The following is a 12598-nucleotide window of genomic DNA, read 5'->3' as shown; positions in this document are numbered from 1 at the left end:
AAATTGGACTGAATGCTGAGTCCGGAGGGTTCTCCCAGTGAATCACTGAATGCTGAGTAATCTTGGGACCACGGTAGATTCTGTGAACTCTGATAGAGCTGCTCTGGCCCCAAGATCTAAATCATGATTGGTAAAATACCCTATTGTAGTGACTCCTGGAAGAGTGTTAGTGAGTTAGTTAGATCTGCTTTCTTCCTAAGATTCTGGAATCAGAAGGCCAGATCGAGTCACTGTTAAGCTGAACTTGAGAAGTTTGACCTGGTCTGGACCATGAGTGCAGTGAATAGTATTGAGGGCTGCACGCATGACAGCATCGTGGCTGTCCGTTTCCTGCCTCTAAGAAATACCTGCTGCTCTTGTGAGTTCTGCCAGGTAAAGTAATAATTGGTACAACTGAATCCTTAAAGTGGATCATCTTATAGAAGTCTCATCAAGAGTTCTTACACTGTCTCCTCTCCATTGGCTCCTTGCCAAGGACGTGACCACAAGAACGTGCATCGTGGGTTCAAGGTGGCATGTGCTGTCCCTTCTCACCAATGCTTGGGAGCCCTGGGGTTGCTCACATGACCCCCGTCCTAGCCTAGACCTGTTTCCATCAGTCCAGTGTTGCAGATTGTCTCACACCAGCCGTGAGTAAGCACTCTCAAGTGGGTTCTCTGTGACCGAAAGAAAGATGAGAATGAGCTCACCAGGCCCATGGCCTGACCACTGGAAAGTGTTCATCTCCACTTTGTTCTTTTACTATCTTTTTAAAATGTATCTGATGGATACATATGGTATAGGAAACATATATACTGATTATGAAGCATAAAATGAAAACCCAACTTAAGAACAAGAGCATTATCAGTTCTGGTGGACCTACCTGTATGGTAGGTACGGACATCTCAATGGAAATGTTTTCTTCATAGGAGGTTCTGGCGCAGATTCCAGGCATATCTTAGTCCTCCTGTGAGACCTCATGTATTTTAAAAAACAGATCCTGAAAGAGTTAGAGGGGCTTCCTGAATTCTCCTGTTGGGAAGTTTGTCGAGACTCTCATCTAGCTAACCCTCCTTCTCAAAGTCTCAAGGAGGACGTGGCTTCTGGTCTGCTGTGGTGTGGCAGACCATGTCCTGTCTTGGGCAGCGTCCTGTTGTCTCTTTCCAGTTGGAGTCCCATCTTGGTTTCCCTTTTCCCCCTCTGTCTCCCTTCATCTCACTTGCTATTAAGTTCTCTGAAGCAGGGCTAAGGGCTTTGAAAATGAGGTGATGTTTGTTGATGAAGGCAGGCATTCCCCGTCTGCTCTCCACCAGAGCCCAACAGACTGACTGCTCCCGGAGTCGTGGCCTCCTTTTCCTAGACATGCATCTGCATTCCTGCTTCTGGCCCTTGGCCTCTGCCCACTACCCTTTCTCCCCAACACTTCCAGACGTAGTTCACGCCCCATGGAGCCAGGAGGATGTGTTTCCATACTTGCTGATTTTCTTCTTTGAGGAGAGGGGTCTCCTGTCAGGAGGCTTGTTTTGATAACACTGAAACATCATTAGTAAATGGCTATTTTATTGTATAGTGCAAATATCTTCTTTGAACTGTTTTAATTTAAAAACTTATTAAGTAATGATACTATTGGGTATGGAATATATTTACTTTTTTCTCAGGGAGAATTACATCTAGGAATCCCTGCCCGTCAGCATCTTCAAAGTTGCCACTGGACGATTTCCTGGGTTTGAGTACTTTTGCCCTTCCCAGGTCTCGCAGTGGTACAGAATCTGCCTGTCAATGCAGGAGATGCTACAGACATGGGTTCCATCCCTGGGTGGGGAAAATCCCCTGGAGGAGGAAATAGCAACCCACTCCAGTATTCTTGCCTGAAAAAATCCCATGGACAGAGGAGCCCTGGCGAGCTTCAGTCCATGGGGCCGCGGAGAGTCAAATAGGACTGAGCGCACAGGCACGCATGTCCTGTTCCCGGGCAGGTGCCGAGGCTTCTCCGCTAACACGCACCACGTGGAGGGTGGCGACGCAGCTAGGGGACGGTGGCAGGCTCTCCGCGGCTGGTGTCCCTGTCACCCCTTTGGGCCTCTTGGGAGCCTAGGACAGCTGTGTATGTGGGGGGGGGGGGGGTCGGAGGGAGGGCAGGGGAGAGACACAGGACGCCTCCCGACTACTTTGTGCACGGGTCCATGGAACCCTGGAAACAGTCGGTCTGTCTCGCTCCCCAGATCCAGACAGCGCTGCGGCACAAGTCTGAGATCGAGCACCACCGCAACAAGATCCGGCTGCGCGCCAAGCGCCGCGGCCACTACGAGTTCCCGGTGCTGGACGAGCTGTCGTCGGGCGACACGCGGGAGCGCCACCGCGTGTACCGCAGGGCGCAGATGCAGATCGACAAGATCCTGGACCCCACGGCCAGCGTGCCCTCCGTGTTCATCGAGCCCAGGAAGAGGTGGGCGTGCGGCCGAGGGGGAGGCCGACCCCGCCTGGCGGTCGCCTGCGGGGACTCCGGGCTGCCGGCAGGGGGCGACCCCTCCTGGCGGTCGCCTGTGGGAAGGCTGCTTCCACTCCAGTTACCCCGGGACTCGCCATTCCCGGGTTTCCTGTCTCCTGGCATTCAGCTTTCTGAAACGGGGGCCCCCTCCTTGTCAGACGCTGAGCCCTGGCTCCCCCTCCCCTCTGTCCTCGTCCTGCCCTTGCCCCCCCCGTGTCATCACCACCCTCTGCTTGCTGGATGCTCACTTCTTTTCCCGCTGCTGCCCTCAGCCTCTTGTTCTCTTGGTTTCCGAGACCCCTGCTCCTTAAGGGGGAGGCGTTTTCTGTAAGGCCAGCTCTCATTTGCGTCTTGCTCTGCCCACCCTGTATTGGATCAGGCTGCCTGTGGGTGGACCCTGTGCCCCTGTACCTGGTGGGGCCCCGAGTCTCCACCCAGCTGCTCCCCACAGATGGGCCTGCCGCCCTACCAGGCGATGGCCTCATCGCCCTCTAGACATTCATGTACATTCCCGTTTTTGGCCCTGGGCAAGATCCCAGCTTCACCTCACACTCTCCCCACCTCCCTCCTTATTTATTATTTTTGTTGGATAATTTGGACGTATCCAAAGCTCCTCCTCCCTCTTCAAGACCTAGGTCAGGTCCCAGTAGCCAGCGATAATGTTATTCTGTGTTGTTCTGTGTGTTTAGTATTGTCTGCCCAGGTGGACTGTGCCTTTCTTAGAGCAGAGACTGTGTTTTACACGTTTATATCCTGCGGGGTGTTTCATCCAGTGGCCAGCAGGCCCGAGGTACTCAGAAAATCCTTAGCCTTCAGTTCATGAGCCAGGGCAGGAAAGTTATTTCCTATGAAGATAATGTCTTTTTCTCCTGGCAGCTCCAGGATAAAACGTTCCCCTAAGCCACGCCGGAAACACCAGGTCAACGGCTGCCCGGGAGATGCTGAGAAGGACAGACTTATCACCACAGACAGTGACGGCACTTACAAAAGGCCGCCTGGTGTCCACAACTCTGCCTATATCGGTTGCCCGGTGCGTACGCTGACCCTTGCGTCTGGTGGCCAGCGGGAGATGAGTGCGCACTGCCCGCTGCGGCCACGTGTGGGGTTGATGCTCCAGGGCCAGCCGGGTCGTGGGGCGCACGTGGGTGGGGGCGGGGATGGGCCGCTCACTTGTGGAGAAACTTGAGTCCTGGAGACCAGGGGGCTGCATGGAAACATGCTCAGTGTTTTTCTTTCCTATGTGCAAGACCCGTCCTCTCGGGCTTCAGGACGGGCACTTTTGGGGAGTCACTAGAAAACAGAAATGTCCAGAAAGTTTTTTTTTCCCCTTCCCCTGGTTGAGGGAACTGTTTGGATTTCTTGGTGGTAGGAGGGATATTTAGGGTTTTGTGTCCCATTCTGCTCTTAGAGTGCTAAGATGTTCCCTCTATGTGGTGTGTGTGTGTGTGCGCGCGCGCGCGTGCATATATATATATATATGTATATATGCATATGTATGGCTTCCCAGTGGTTCAGCTGTAAAAAATCCACCTGCAGTGCAGGAGATACAGGTTCAGTCCCTGAACTGGGAATATACCCTGGACAAAGGAAGGATTCCTGCTGGAAAATCGCAATCCATGGAGTCGCAAACGAGTTGGACTCGACTGAGTGACTAAACAACAATGTGTGGGTGTGTATATATATACATGTGTATGTATATGTATATTTCTAGTTTTAATGGAAGAAAGAGCTTAATGGAAATTAAGAAATAGGGACTTAATTTTTTTGGAAGGAAAAGGACACAGAGTTGCTTGATGTGTTAAAGCAGATGTTGACATTAAGACACATACAGACCCCACTAAGTAGAGAGGAAAGGGCTAGCCTCCCCAATGGACCATGAGAAATACAGATATAAAAACACCCCAAGATGGAGAGGAGCCCCAGATACCCAGGTATCTTCCTGTTAATCCATTTTTATCCACTGTGTCCGGCAGCACTGGGACACACAGTGGATGTCTGTGACTCTGTGCCAAGGTGCAGCCCTGACAGAGCTATCTTTGTTAAAGAAATGAGCGAAAAACATGCCCTCGGAGAAAGAGTTTATGATGTACATGATCACTTCAGATAGAGCTTATGTAACCAGTGTTTTATTTGAGTTTTATATTTTAATCCCTCAAATGACACAAATATCTAACACTGAGAGATACTAAGCGTAATTACACATATGTGCCAAATGCCATACTGACATTGGGACTAAATATAATTGCATCATGATTGTCTGAGAGATGATCCCAGGCTTCTTTCCCCAGGCTTTTCCTTGGAATCTTATTGTGATTCTGGTGTCCTAAGACTGTCCCTTCCTAACCGGCTTGTGAGGGTTGATGTGATTCCCGAGGGCTGGAAGGTCTACAAATTAGGTTCCTTTGCTCCTCAGCAGGATGAATGAAAGAGTCCTTTCAGAAGGCTGTGAATAAATTCCTCTGGTGGGGGAACCAGCATTGGCAGTTCTCACAGTAGATGGCGATCTTGAGCTGCCACTGTGTTTTTGGACCAGTGTTGGGGCGTCTGTGGTGTCTGGCTTGATCCTGGAAGGGATGTATCCTTGGCTCCCCAGGATGGTCCCTTGGAGCTTTTGTTTTTGTCTAATCTGGAATCTCAGAGACCGTGTTGTGTGAAACTAAAGAATAGATTAGTTTTCTGGGAGAAATATCAATAACCTCAGATATGCAGATGACATCACCCTATGGCAGAAAGGGAAGAAGAACTAAAGAGCCTCTTGATGAATGTGAAAGAGGAGAGTGAAAAAGTTGGCTTAAAGCTCAACATTCAGAAAACTAAGATTGTGGCATCTGGTCCCATCACTTCATGGCAAATAGATGGGGAAACAGTGGAAACAGTGACAGACTTTATTTTGGGGGGCTCCAAGATCACTGCAGATGGTTAATGCAGCCGTGAAGTTAAAAGACTCTTGCTCCTTGGAAGAAAAGTTATGATCAACCTAGACAGCTTATTAAAAAGCAGAGACATTACTTTGCCAACGAAAGTCTGTCTAGTCAAAGCTATGGCTTTTCCAGTAGTCATGTATGAATGTGAGAGTTGGACTGTAAAGAAAACTGAGTGCCAAAGAATGGATGCTTTTGAACTGTGGTGTTGGAGAAGACTCTTGAGTCCCTTGAACTGCAAGGAGATCCAACCAGTCCATCCTAAAGGAGATCAGTCCTGGGTGTTCATTGGAAGGACTGATGCTAAAACTGAAACTCTAGTACTTTGGCCACCTGATGCAAAGAACTGACTCATTTGAAAAGACCCTGATGCTGGGAAAGATTGAAAGCAGGAGGAGAAGGGGATGACAGAGCATGAGATGGTTGGATGGCATCACCGACTGAATGGACATGAATTTGAGTTAACTCCAGGAGCTGGTGATGGACAGGGAGGCCTGACGTGCTGCAGTCCATGGGGTCTGCAAAGTCAGACACGACTGAGCGACTGAACTGAACCTTCAGGACAGGACTGAACCTGTCCTCTTCTTCCTCTCTTAATGATCATAAATCAGGCTTCTTTCATGGTGGCCCAGACCATCCTTTTTCTCTTTGCTTTTTTTCTTAGCAGAAAGTGCAGAGTTTCCTCCCTCAGTTGGAGGGAAGAAGCTCTTCCCTGGTGAGTACCACCTCAATCAGCTGCTTCGTCCCAAGTGGCTCCGATTTGCAGAGGTACCCTAAGAAGTCATTCTTCCTTACATGGACTTTTTACTTTCTCTCAAAATTATAAAATGTATACTTTCTTTTTTATTTTAATACTTAAATATGTATGATTTTGTTTTAATTTTTATTTTATATTGGAGTGTAATTGATTTTGGGCTTCCCAGGTGGCGCAGTGGTAAAGAATCTGCCTGCCAGTGTAGGAAATGCAGATTCAATCCCTGGGTCAGGAAGATTCCCTGTAGAAGGAAATGGTTACCCACTCCAGTATTCCTGCCTAGAGAAACCCATGGACATAGGAGCTTGGAGGGCTGCAGACCATGGGGTCATAAAAGAGTGGGACCAAGCTGACCACACACACACATAGTTGATTTACAGTGTGTGTTTCAGGTGTATAGTAAGGTGATTCAGTTATACGAATATCTTTTCTTTTTCAGATTCTTTTCCAGTATAGGTTATTACAGAATATTGAGTAGAGCTCCCTGTACTTGTTGATTATGTAATTTATGTGTGTGTGTGCTCAGTTGCATCTGACTCTTTGAGACCCCATGTACTATAGCCCACCAGGCTCCTCTGACCACGGAATTTTCCAGGCAGGAGTACTGGATTGGGTTACCATTTCCTACTCTATGGAATTTTCCATACCAAGGGTTCAAACCCTATCTCTTGTGTCTCCTGCATTGGCAGGCAGATTCTTTACCACTGATGGTAAGCCCATTTTATATATAGTTGTGTGTATATGTTAATCCCAACCTCCTAATTTATCCCTCCCCCAGCCTACCTTTCTCCTTTGATAAAACCATAAATTTGTTTTCTAAGTCTGTGAGTCTGTTGAAATGTATACTTTCAAAGATAATGCCTTTTTGAGCACTCACCTTTTTAAAGGTAGTATTTCATCTTGAAGGTTATACTACGCATACATGCTTTTGAACTATCTTGAATTTTGTGCTTCCCCTCAAAATATCTTCTTAAGAGCTTTCTTCTCCTGAAGTAAAAGAAATATTCCTGGATTTCTCATAAATAGGGTTACATTATAAATCAGGATTCAGCACACTATGACCCTCAGGCCAAATCCAGCCTACTGCTGGCTTTTGTAAAGAAAGCTTTATTGGAACACAGCCACACCCATCATTTTTGTGTTATCTATGACTGCTTTTGCTAAGGTGGCAGAGTTGAGTAGTTATATGACTCACAAAGCCTAGAATATTTACTCTCTGGCCTTTATGGAAGTTTGTCAACCCCAATATAATTTATTTTCCAAGTCACACCCTTGTGAGGGTGACAGTAGATGGTATTAATTATCCTAGGATAACAAGCATGAACCGAGATTGTCCTGGACCAACCATAGTACATGATCACTCTCTTATAATATGAAGCGTTGCAGAGAGGCACCAGAATACATCATAAAAATAACATACCTTTTTTTTTTTTTTTTTACTAAAGGTAAAAAGTTCTCATATATTTCTGGGGAGTGATAGGTGAACATGTATTTGTGCCAAGGAAACAAACTGAACATCAAAGTCATCAAACTTGGGTTCAAGAGAATGAAATTCAAATTCCACCTCCTGGGTATCCTAGGTAGATCTCATCTTCTGTTGATCATAGTACCATAGGTTAAGTTCCATCTACATGTGAAATACTGTGCTGGATGTTGGGACACAGGAAAATGAATAAAACCTCCTCTTGGCCTGCAGGTTGCTGAGCGTCTAGTCTGTGAATTTGGGGGTTGGGGGCAGCAGGAAGACTAGAGAGCAGGAAGCTCTCACATCATCGCTCTACGGCTCTTTGCCTTCATGGCAGGATTCATGGGACCAATGAGACTCCAAGGGAACCTAACTTCACATCTTTGCAACAGGTCTCTCTTGCTATAGAAGTTATACCTTCTTTAAAGTGACACCCACTGATGCTGAGATTGGCAGTGGCTGTAGCTTTTGGGAACCCTCCTCAAATGTAAATAGGGTTTTTCCCCCATTTGAATCTCAGTTTGCACTGTAGCCAAGCTGTAGCCAAGCCACAGTGCTCGCTTCCATGCAGTGCAGTTATTGAAAACCACCACCAGGAACATGGCTTCTGGTTTTAGAGAGACCCTCTTAGTTACCCATAGGACATTTCTACAGATATACTTTTCTTTTTCACCATGGGGTGTTGGGTTGGTGGCCCTCTACTCACCACATTCTTCCTGATCTACTCTTCAAGAAAACCAAAAGCAGGAGAAGGTATGAGTGTGGGCCATTTTCGTACCTTGTAAGGAAAAGAACACAGAGTCTTTCCAATGTTGTGTCACAAGCCGGAGACCTTTGGAGCCCCAAATCCTTCCTTGATGATGAAGCCGCTTAGTGGAACTTTACTGGGATATTGTAATTTTGGAGTAGCAGTCTTTGAGGACCCAGGTATTATACCTGGCAGTGAGACCACCCACTCGCTGTTGTGAAGGATGGAGCACTGGCCCATCTCAGGAGCCGTCTCTGCCCAACAGCACTTGTTTCTGTGGAGGACGAGGGCCCAGTGGTGCCACAGCTTCCGAGTCTGCCAAGAGAGTCCAGAAATCTGAGTTTTCGTAGGAAATTTTCGGATTTTTAAAATATTGACTATTTTTTAAATACTGCGTGGGCCAAGCACAATAGGTTTGTGAACTGTTGGTGGGTTTGCCAGTTCGTAGTCTGTTTTTCTCTTTGTTTGGAATTACAGAACTGCTGCTCTTAAGTGTTTGATGCTGGTGTGAATAATAACTGATCCTCAGTGTACAGACCATTGTCATTAGGAAGTGTTTCAGACAGTTGACTAAAAGTAAGGATGTGACTCTGGAATGGAGATTTTCTTTGTAAGAGATTCACTGATCCAAACAAATATGGGAATGCCTTCCTTTGGCCCTTCTGTGGGATGATCCAATCAGCGAAGCTAAAACTGTGGACCTGTAGAGTAAACAGAGGATTCCAGGAAAAGGTACCCACCCAAAAAGTGGTAGCAGAAGCAGAATTTATTTTCTTGGACTCCAAAATTACTGTGGACTGTGACTACTGCCATGAAATTAAAAGACACTTGCTCCTTGGAAGAAAAGCTTTGACAAACGTAGACAGTGTATTAAAAAGCAGAGACATCACTTTGCTGACAAAGGCGCATATAATCAAAGCTATGGTTTTTCCAGTAGTCATGTATGGATGTGAGAGTTGGACTATAAAAAAGGCTGAGTACTGAAGAATTGATGCTTTCGAATTGTGGTGTTGGAGAAACTCTTGAGAGTCCCTTGAACTGCAAGGAGATCCAACCAGTCAATCCTAAAGGATTGAAGAATCCTAAGGAATATTAATTGGAAGGACTGATGCTGAAGCTGAAGCTCCAATAATTTGGCCACCTGATGTGAAGAGCCGACTCACTGAAAAAGACCCTGATGCTGGGAAAGGTTGAAGGCAGGAGTAGAAGGCAGAGGATGAGATGGTTGGATGGCATCACTGACTCAGTGGACATGATTTTGAGCAAGCTCCATGAGATAGTGAAGGACAAGAAAGCCCAGCATGCTGCAGTCCATGGGGTCGCAAAGAGTTGGACACGACTGAGCAATTGAACAACTTTTTCTTTGAGGACATGGGGTCACCAGCCCACTGAGTAGAACCTCTTCTCTTCAGTGTCAGTTGAAGTAATTTTAATTAAAAATTTTAAATTGTTACTTATGTCCCTGCCTCATAGACAGTGGGTATAGGAGTTAAACTTTTCTTGTTGGCTCATGTTATCCAGGGACACCTTTATTTTAAGAAAGTAGTTTCTGAACAAATAATAGATACTATTTACTGTTTATAAAGAGTTGTCCCAATAAGTGTTAAAAAGGTTTATACACACATCGTTGTAACATGGTGGTGACTTTTAATTCTTTGGGGTTGTATAGGGCTGTTCTATTATTAAGAGTCAATAGACTGCTTTAGTGGGGAGTTTCTGTATCTATGGAACGTCAACTAGGTATTTTAGTATGTAAACTCTGACACATCATTTTTGGTTGTTAGGGGCTCTCAGGAAAAACATGAACTTCCAGGTACTGAGATACCTTTCAGGGAGTTGATTGAGTTTTGCCTGACAAATGGTTGTTGAATATTTTTACTTTTTTTCTGATTTCAAACTTTTTGCCCCAATGAAAGGTAACACACATTCCTCGGCTGTGATTTGAAATATTTTTATGGTAAACCCATTCCTCAATGGCAGTGGAAATGGTTACAAATTCTGTCTTGGTCCTAGAATTTTGTTCTCCACAGAAGCTCGTGTCGGATTCATCTTTTTTTTTTTTTAAATATAATTGCTTTACAATGTTGGGTTCGTCTCCGCTGTTCAGTGGAGTGAATCAGCAATATGTATACATATGTCCCCTCCCTCCTGGATCTTTCTCCATCCATCCACCCCTCTTGGTCGTCGCAGAGCACCAAGCTGAGCTCTATAGCAGCTTCCCACTAGCTGTCTATTACACACGACAGTGTGTAAATGTCAGTGGTGCGCTCTCAGTTCATCCCACCTTCCCCTCCCCTACATGTCCACATTTCTGTTCTTTATCTCTATCCCTGCCCTGCAAATGGGTTCATCTGTATCATTTTCTAGATTCCACTTATATGCATTAGTACGCAATATTTGTTTTTCTCTTTCTGACTTACTTCCCTCTGTATGACAGACTCTAGGCCCACCCACATCTCTACAAATGACCCGGTTTCGTTCATTTTAATGGCTGAGTGATGTGATTCTCCACTTTGCTGTTTCCCCCGCTGTAGTCTGATCCGGACCTCCCGGCTGATGTGCCCACGCCGTCGTCAGCTGAGCTGGGCAGGTATCCAGGCCTGCCCTTCCCGGCCTCCCAGTACATCCCGCCCCAGCCGTCCATCGAGGAGGCGCGCCAGACCATGCACTCCCTCCTGGACGATGCTTTTGCCCTGGTGGCCCCCAGCAGCCAGCCCCCCAACGCTACGGCTGCAGGCCCTGGGGTCCCAGCCGGCCTGCCCGTGAACAGCACCCCTTCCCGGGAAGAGAGACGAGCCACCCAGTGGGGGTCCTTCTACAGCCCGGCTCAGACGGCCAACAACCCGTGCAGTGTAAGTGTGGACCTTCTGGAATTCTCTCATGGGCAAGATGTTGGAACTTTGTTGCCTGACTGCCTCACTTTCAGGATCCCTGCAATACCCTGATTGGATTCGACTGGAATTAAAGCTTGGATGATGAGTCTTAGTTTTATTATCTTCTAAGTTAATTCTCAATGTTGAAAACATCGTTTTGTGCAACTTGGACATTTCATGGAGGTACCTTCCTGAATTTGCCTCCATGAAAGGTATAAAATTCATTGTCATAAAATATATGTGGAGTAACTGTCAAAGTACATTCTTGTTGTTTTTTTGTTTGTTTAGTTGTTCAGTCCTGTCTGACTCTTTTGTGACCCCATGGACTGTAGCCCACCAGGCTCCTCTATCCCTTGGATTTTCCAGGCAAGAATACTGGAGTGGGTCGCTGTTTTCTACTCCAGGAGATCTTCCCAACCCAGGGATCAAACTCATATCTCCTCCAGCTCCTGCACTGGCAGGCAGATTCTTTACCAAAGGGAAGACGTGGCTCTGTGGTAAAGAACCCACCTGCCAGTGCCGGAGACATGGGTTTAATCCCTGGTTCAGGAATGTCCCTTAGAGTAGGAAATGGCAACCCACTCCAGTATCCTTGCCTGAGAAATCCCATGGACAAAGGACCCTGGTGGGCTACAATCCGTGGGGTTGAGGAAGAATCAGACAGGACTTAGAGACTAAAAAAAACAGCCAGAAAATTTTCATTGATGTCTCCATAAAAGACACAGTCAAGAATGTCCTAGAGTCATTCAGCTTCTTTTTGTAGGCCCCTGGGAGTGGAGGCATCTAGTCCACCAGTAGCCAAACATAGTCATTTTCAAATACCAGGTTTCCATCTTGGGAGCTGACATTTCAGTGCTTCATCTGTTTTGTTATCCTTTATTTGTTTATTTTTATATTCAATCAGTGCTTTCAAAGGTGCCTTCTCAAGTCAGGACATGAAGTAAAGCTCAAGGACGTAATATTAAATATTATCTTTTGCTAATTTCAGATGATGAAACATTTGATTCTGGAAAGATGTTAATAGGTTACCGTTTAAATTTGTTCTTCAGGGAGTGTTTATACAGGGTTCTTCTAGTTTTGCTAACCATATAAGGTTAAATTGGGTGGTAATAAGCATATGTTAAAAGAATTTTCAGCTCTGGGGACTTCCCTGGTGGTCCAGTGGTTAGACTCCGTCCTCTTAGTTCAGGGGACCCAGGTTTAATCCCCAGTCAGGGAACTCGATCTCACATGCTGCAACTAAGACCCAGCACAGAAAAATACATTAAAAAAATTTTTTTTAAAGAAGAATTTTCATCTCTGGAATTTTCAAAGTAGGCTCTTAGATAGTTTCTTTCAAGGCATAGTGAGCACATGCCGGAGTGATCACA

The 12598-nt window shown here is 46.2% G+C and overlaps 1 protein-coding gene across 1 annotated transcript in view; it reads left to right on the top strand.

Annotated features, from left to right (window-relative positions):
- KIAA1549 (KIAA1549 ortholog) overlaps positions 1-12598 on the top strand; it is a 125099-nt gene that overhangs the window by 88022 nt on the left and 24479 nt on the right. Inside the window, exons 14-16 of the mRNA XM_043463833.1 lie at positions 2202-2425; positions 3344-3497; positions 10890-11207. Coding sequence (XP_043319768.1) covers positions 2202-2425; positions 3344-3497; positions 10890-11207 — 696 coding nt within the window. The remainder of the gene's footprint in view (positions 1-2201; positions 2426-3343; positions 3498-10889; positions 11208-12598) is intronic.

This window comes from Cervus canadensis, chromosome 3, assembly GCF_019320065.1.
Source record: "Cervus canadensis isolate Bull #8, Minnesota chromosome 3, ASM1932006v1, whole genome shotgun sequence".
In the NCBI taxonomy this organism is placed as follows: domain Eukaryota; kingdom Metazoa; phylum Chordata; class Mammalia; order Artiodactyla; family Cervidae; genus Cervus; species Cervus canadensis.
Note: the sequence above shows the minus strand (reverse complement) of the source record. Positions and strands in the feature narration are given on the sequence as shown.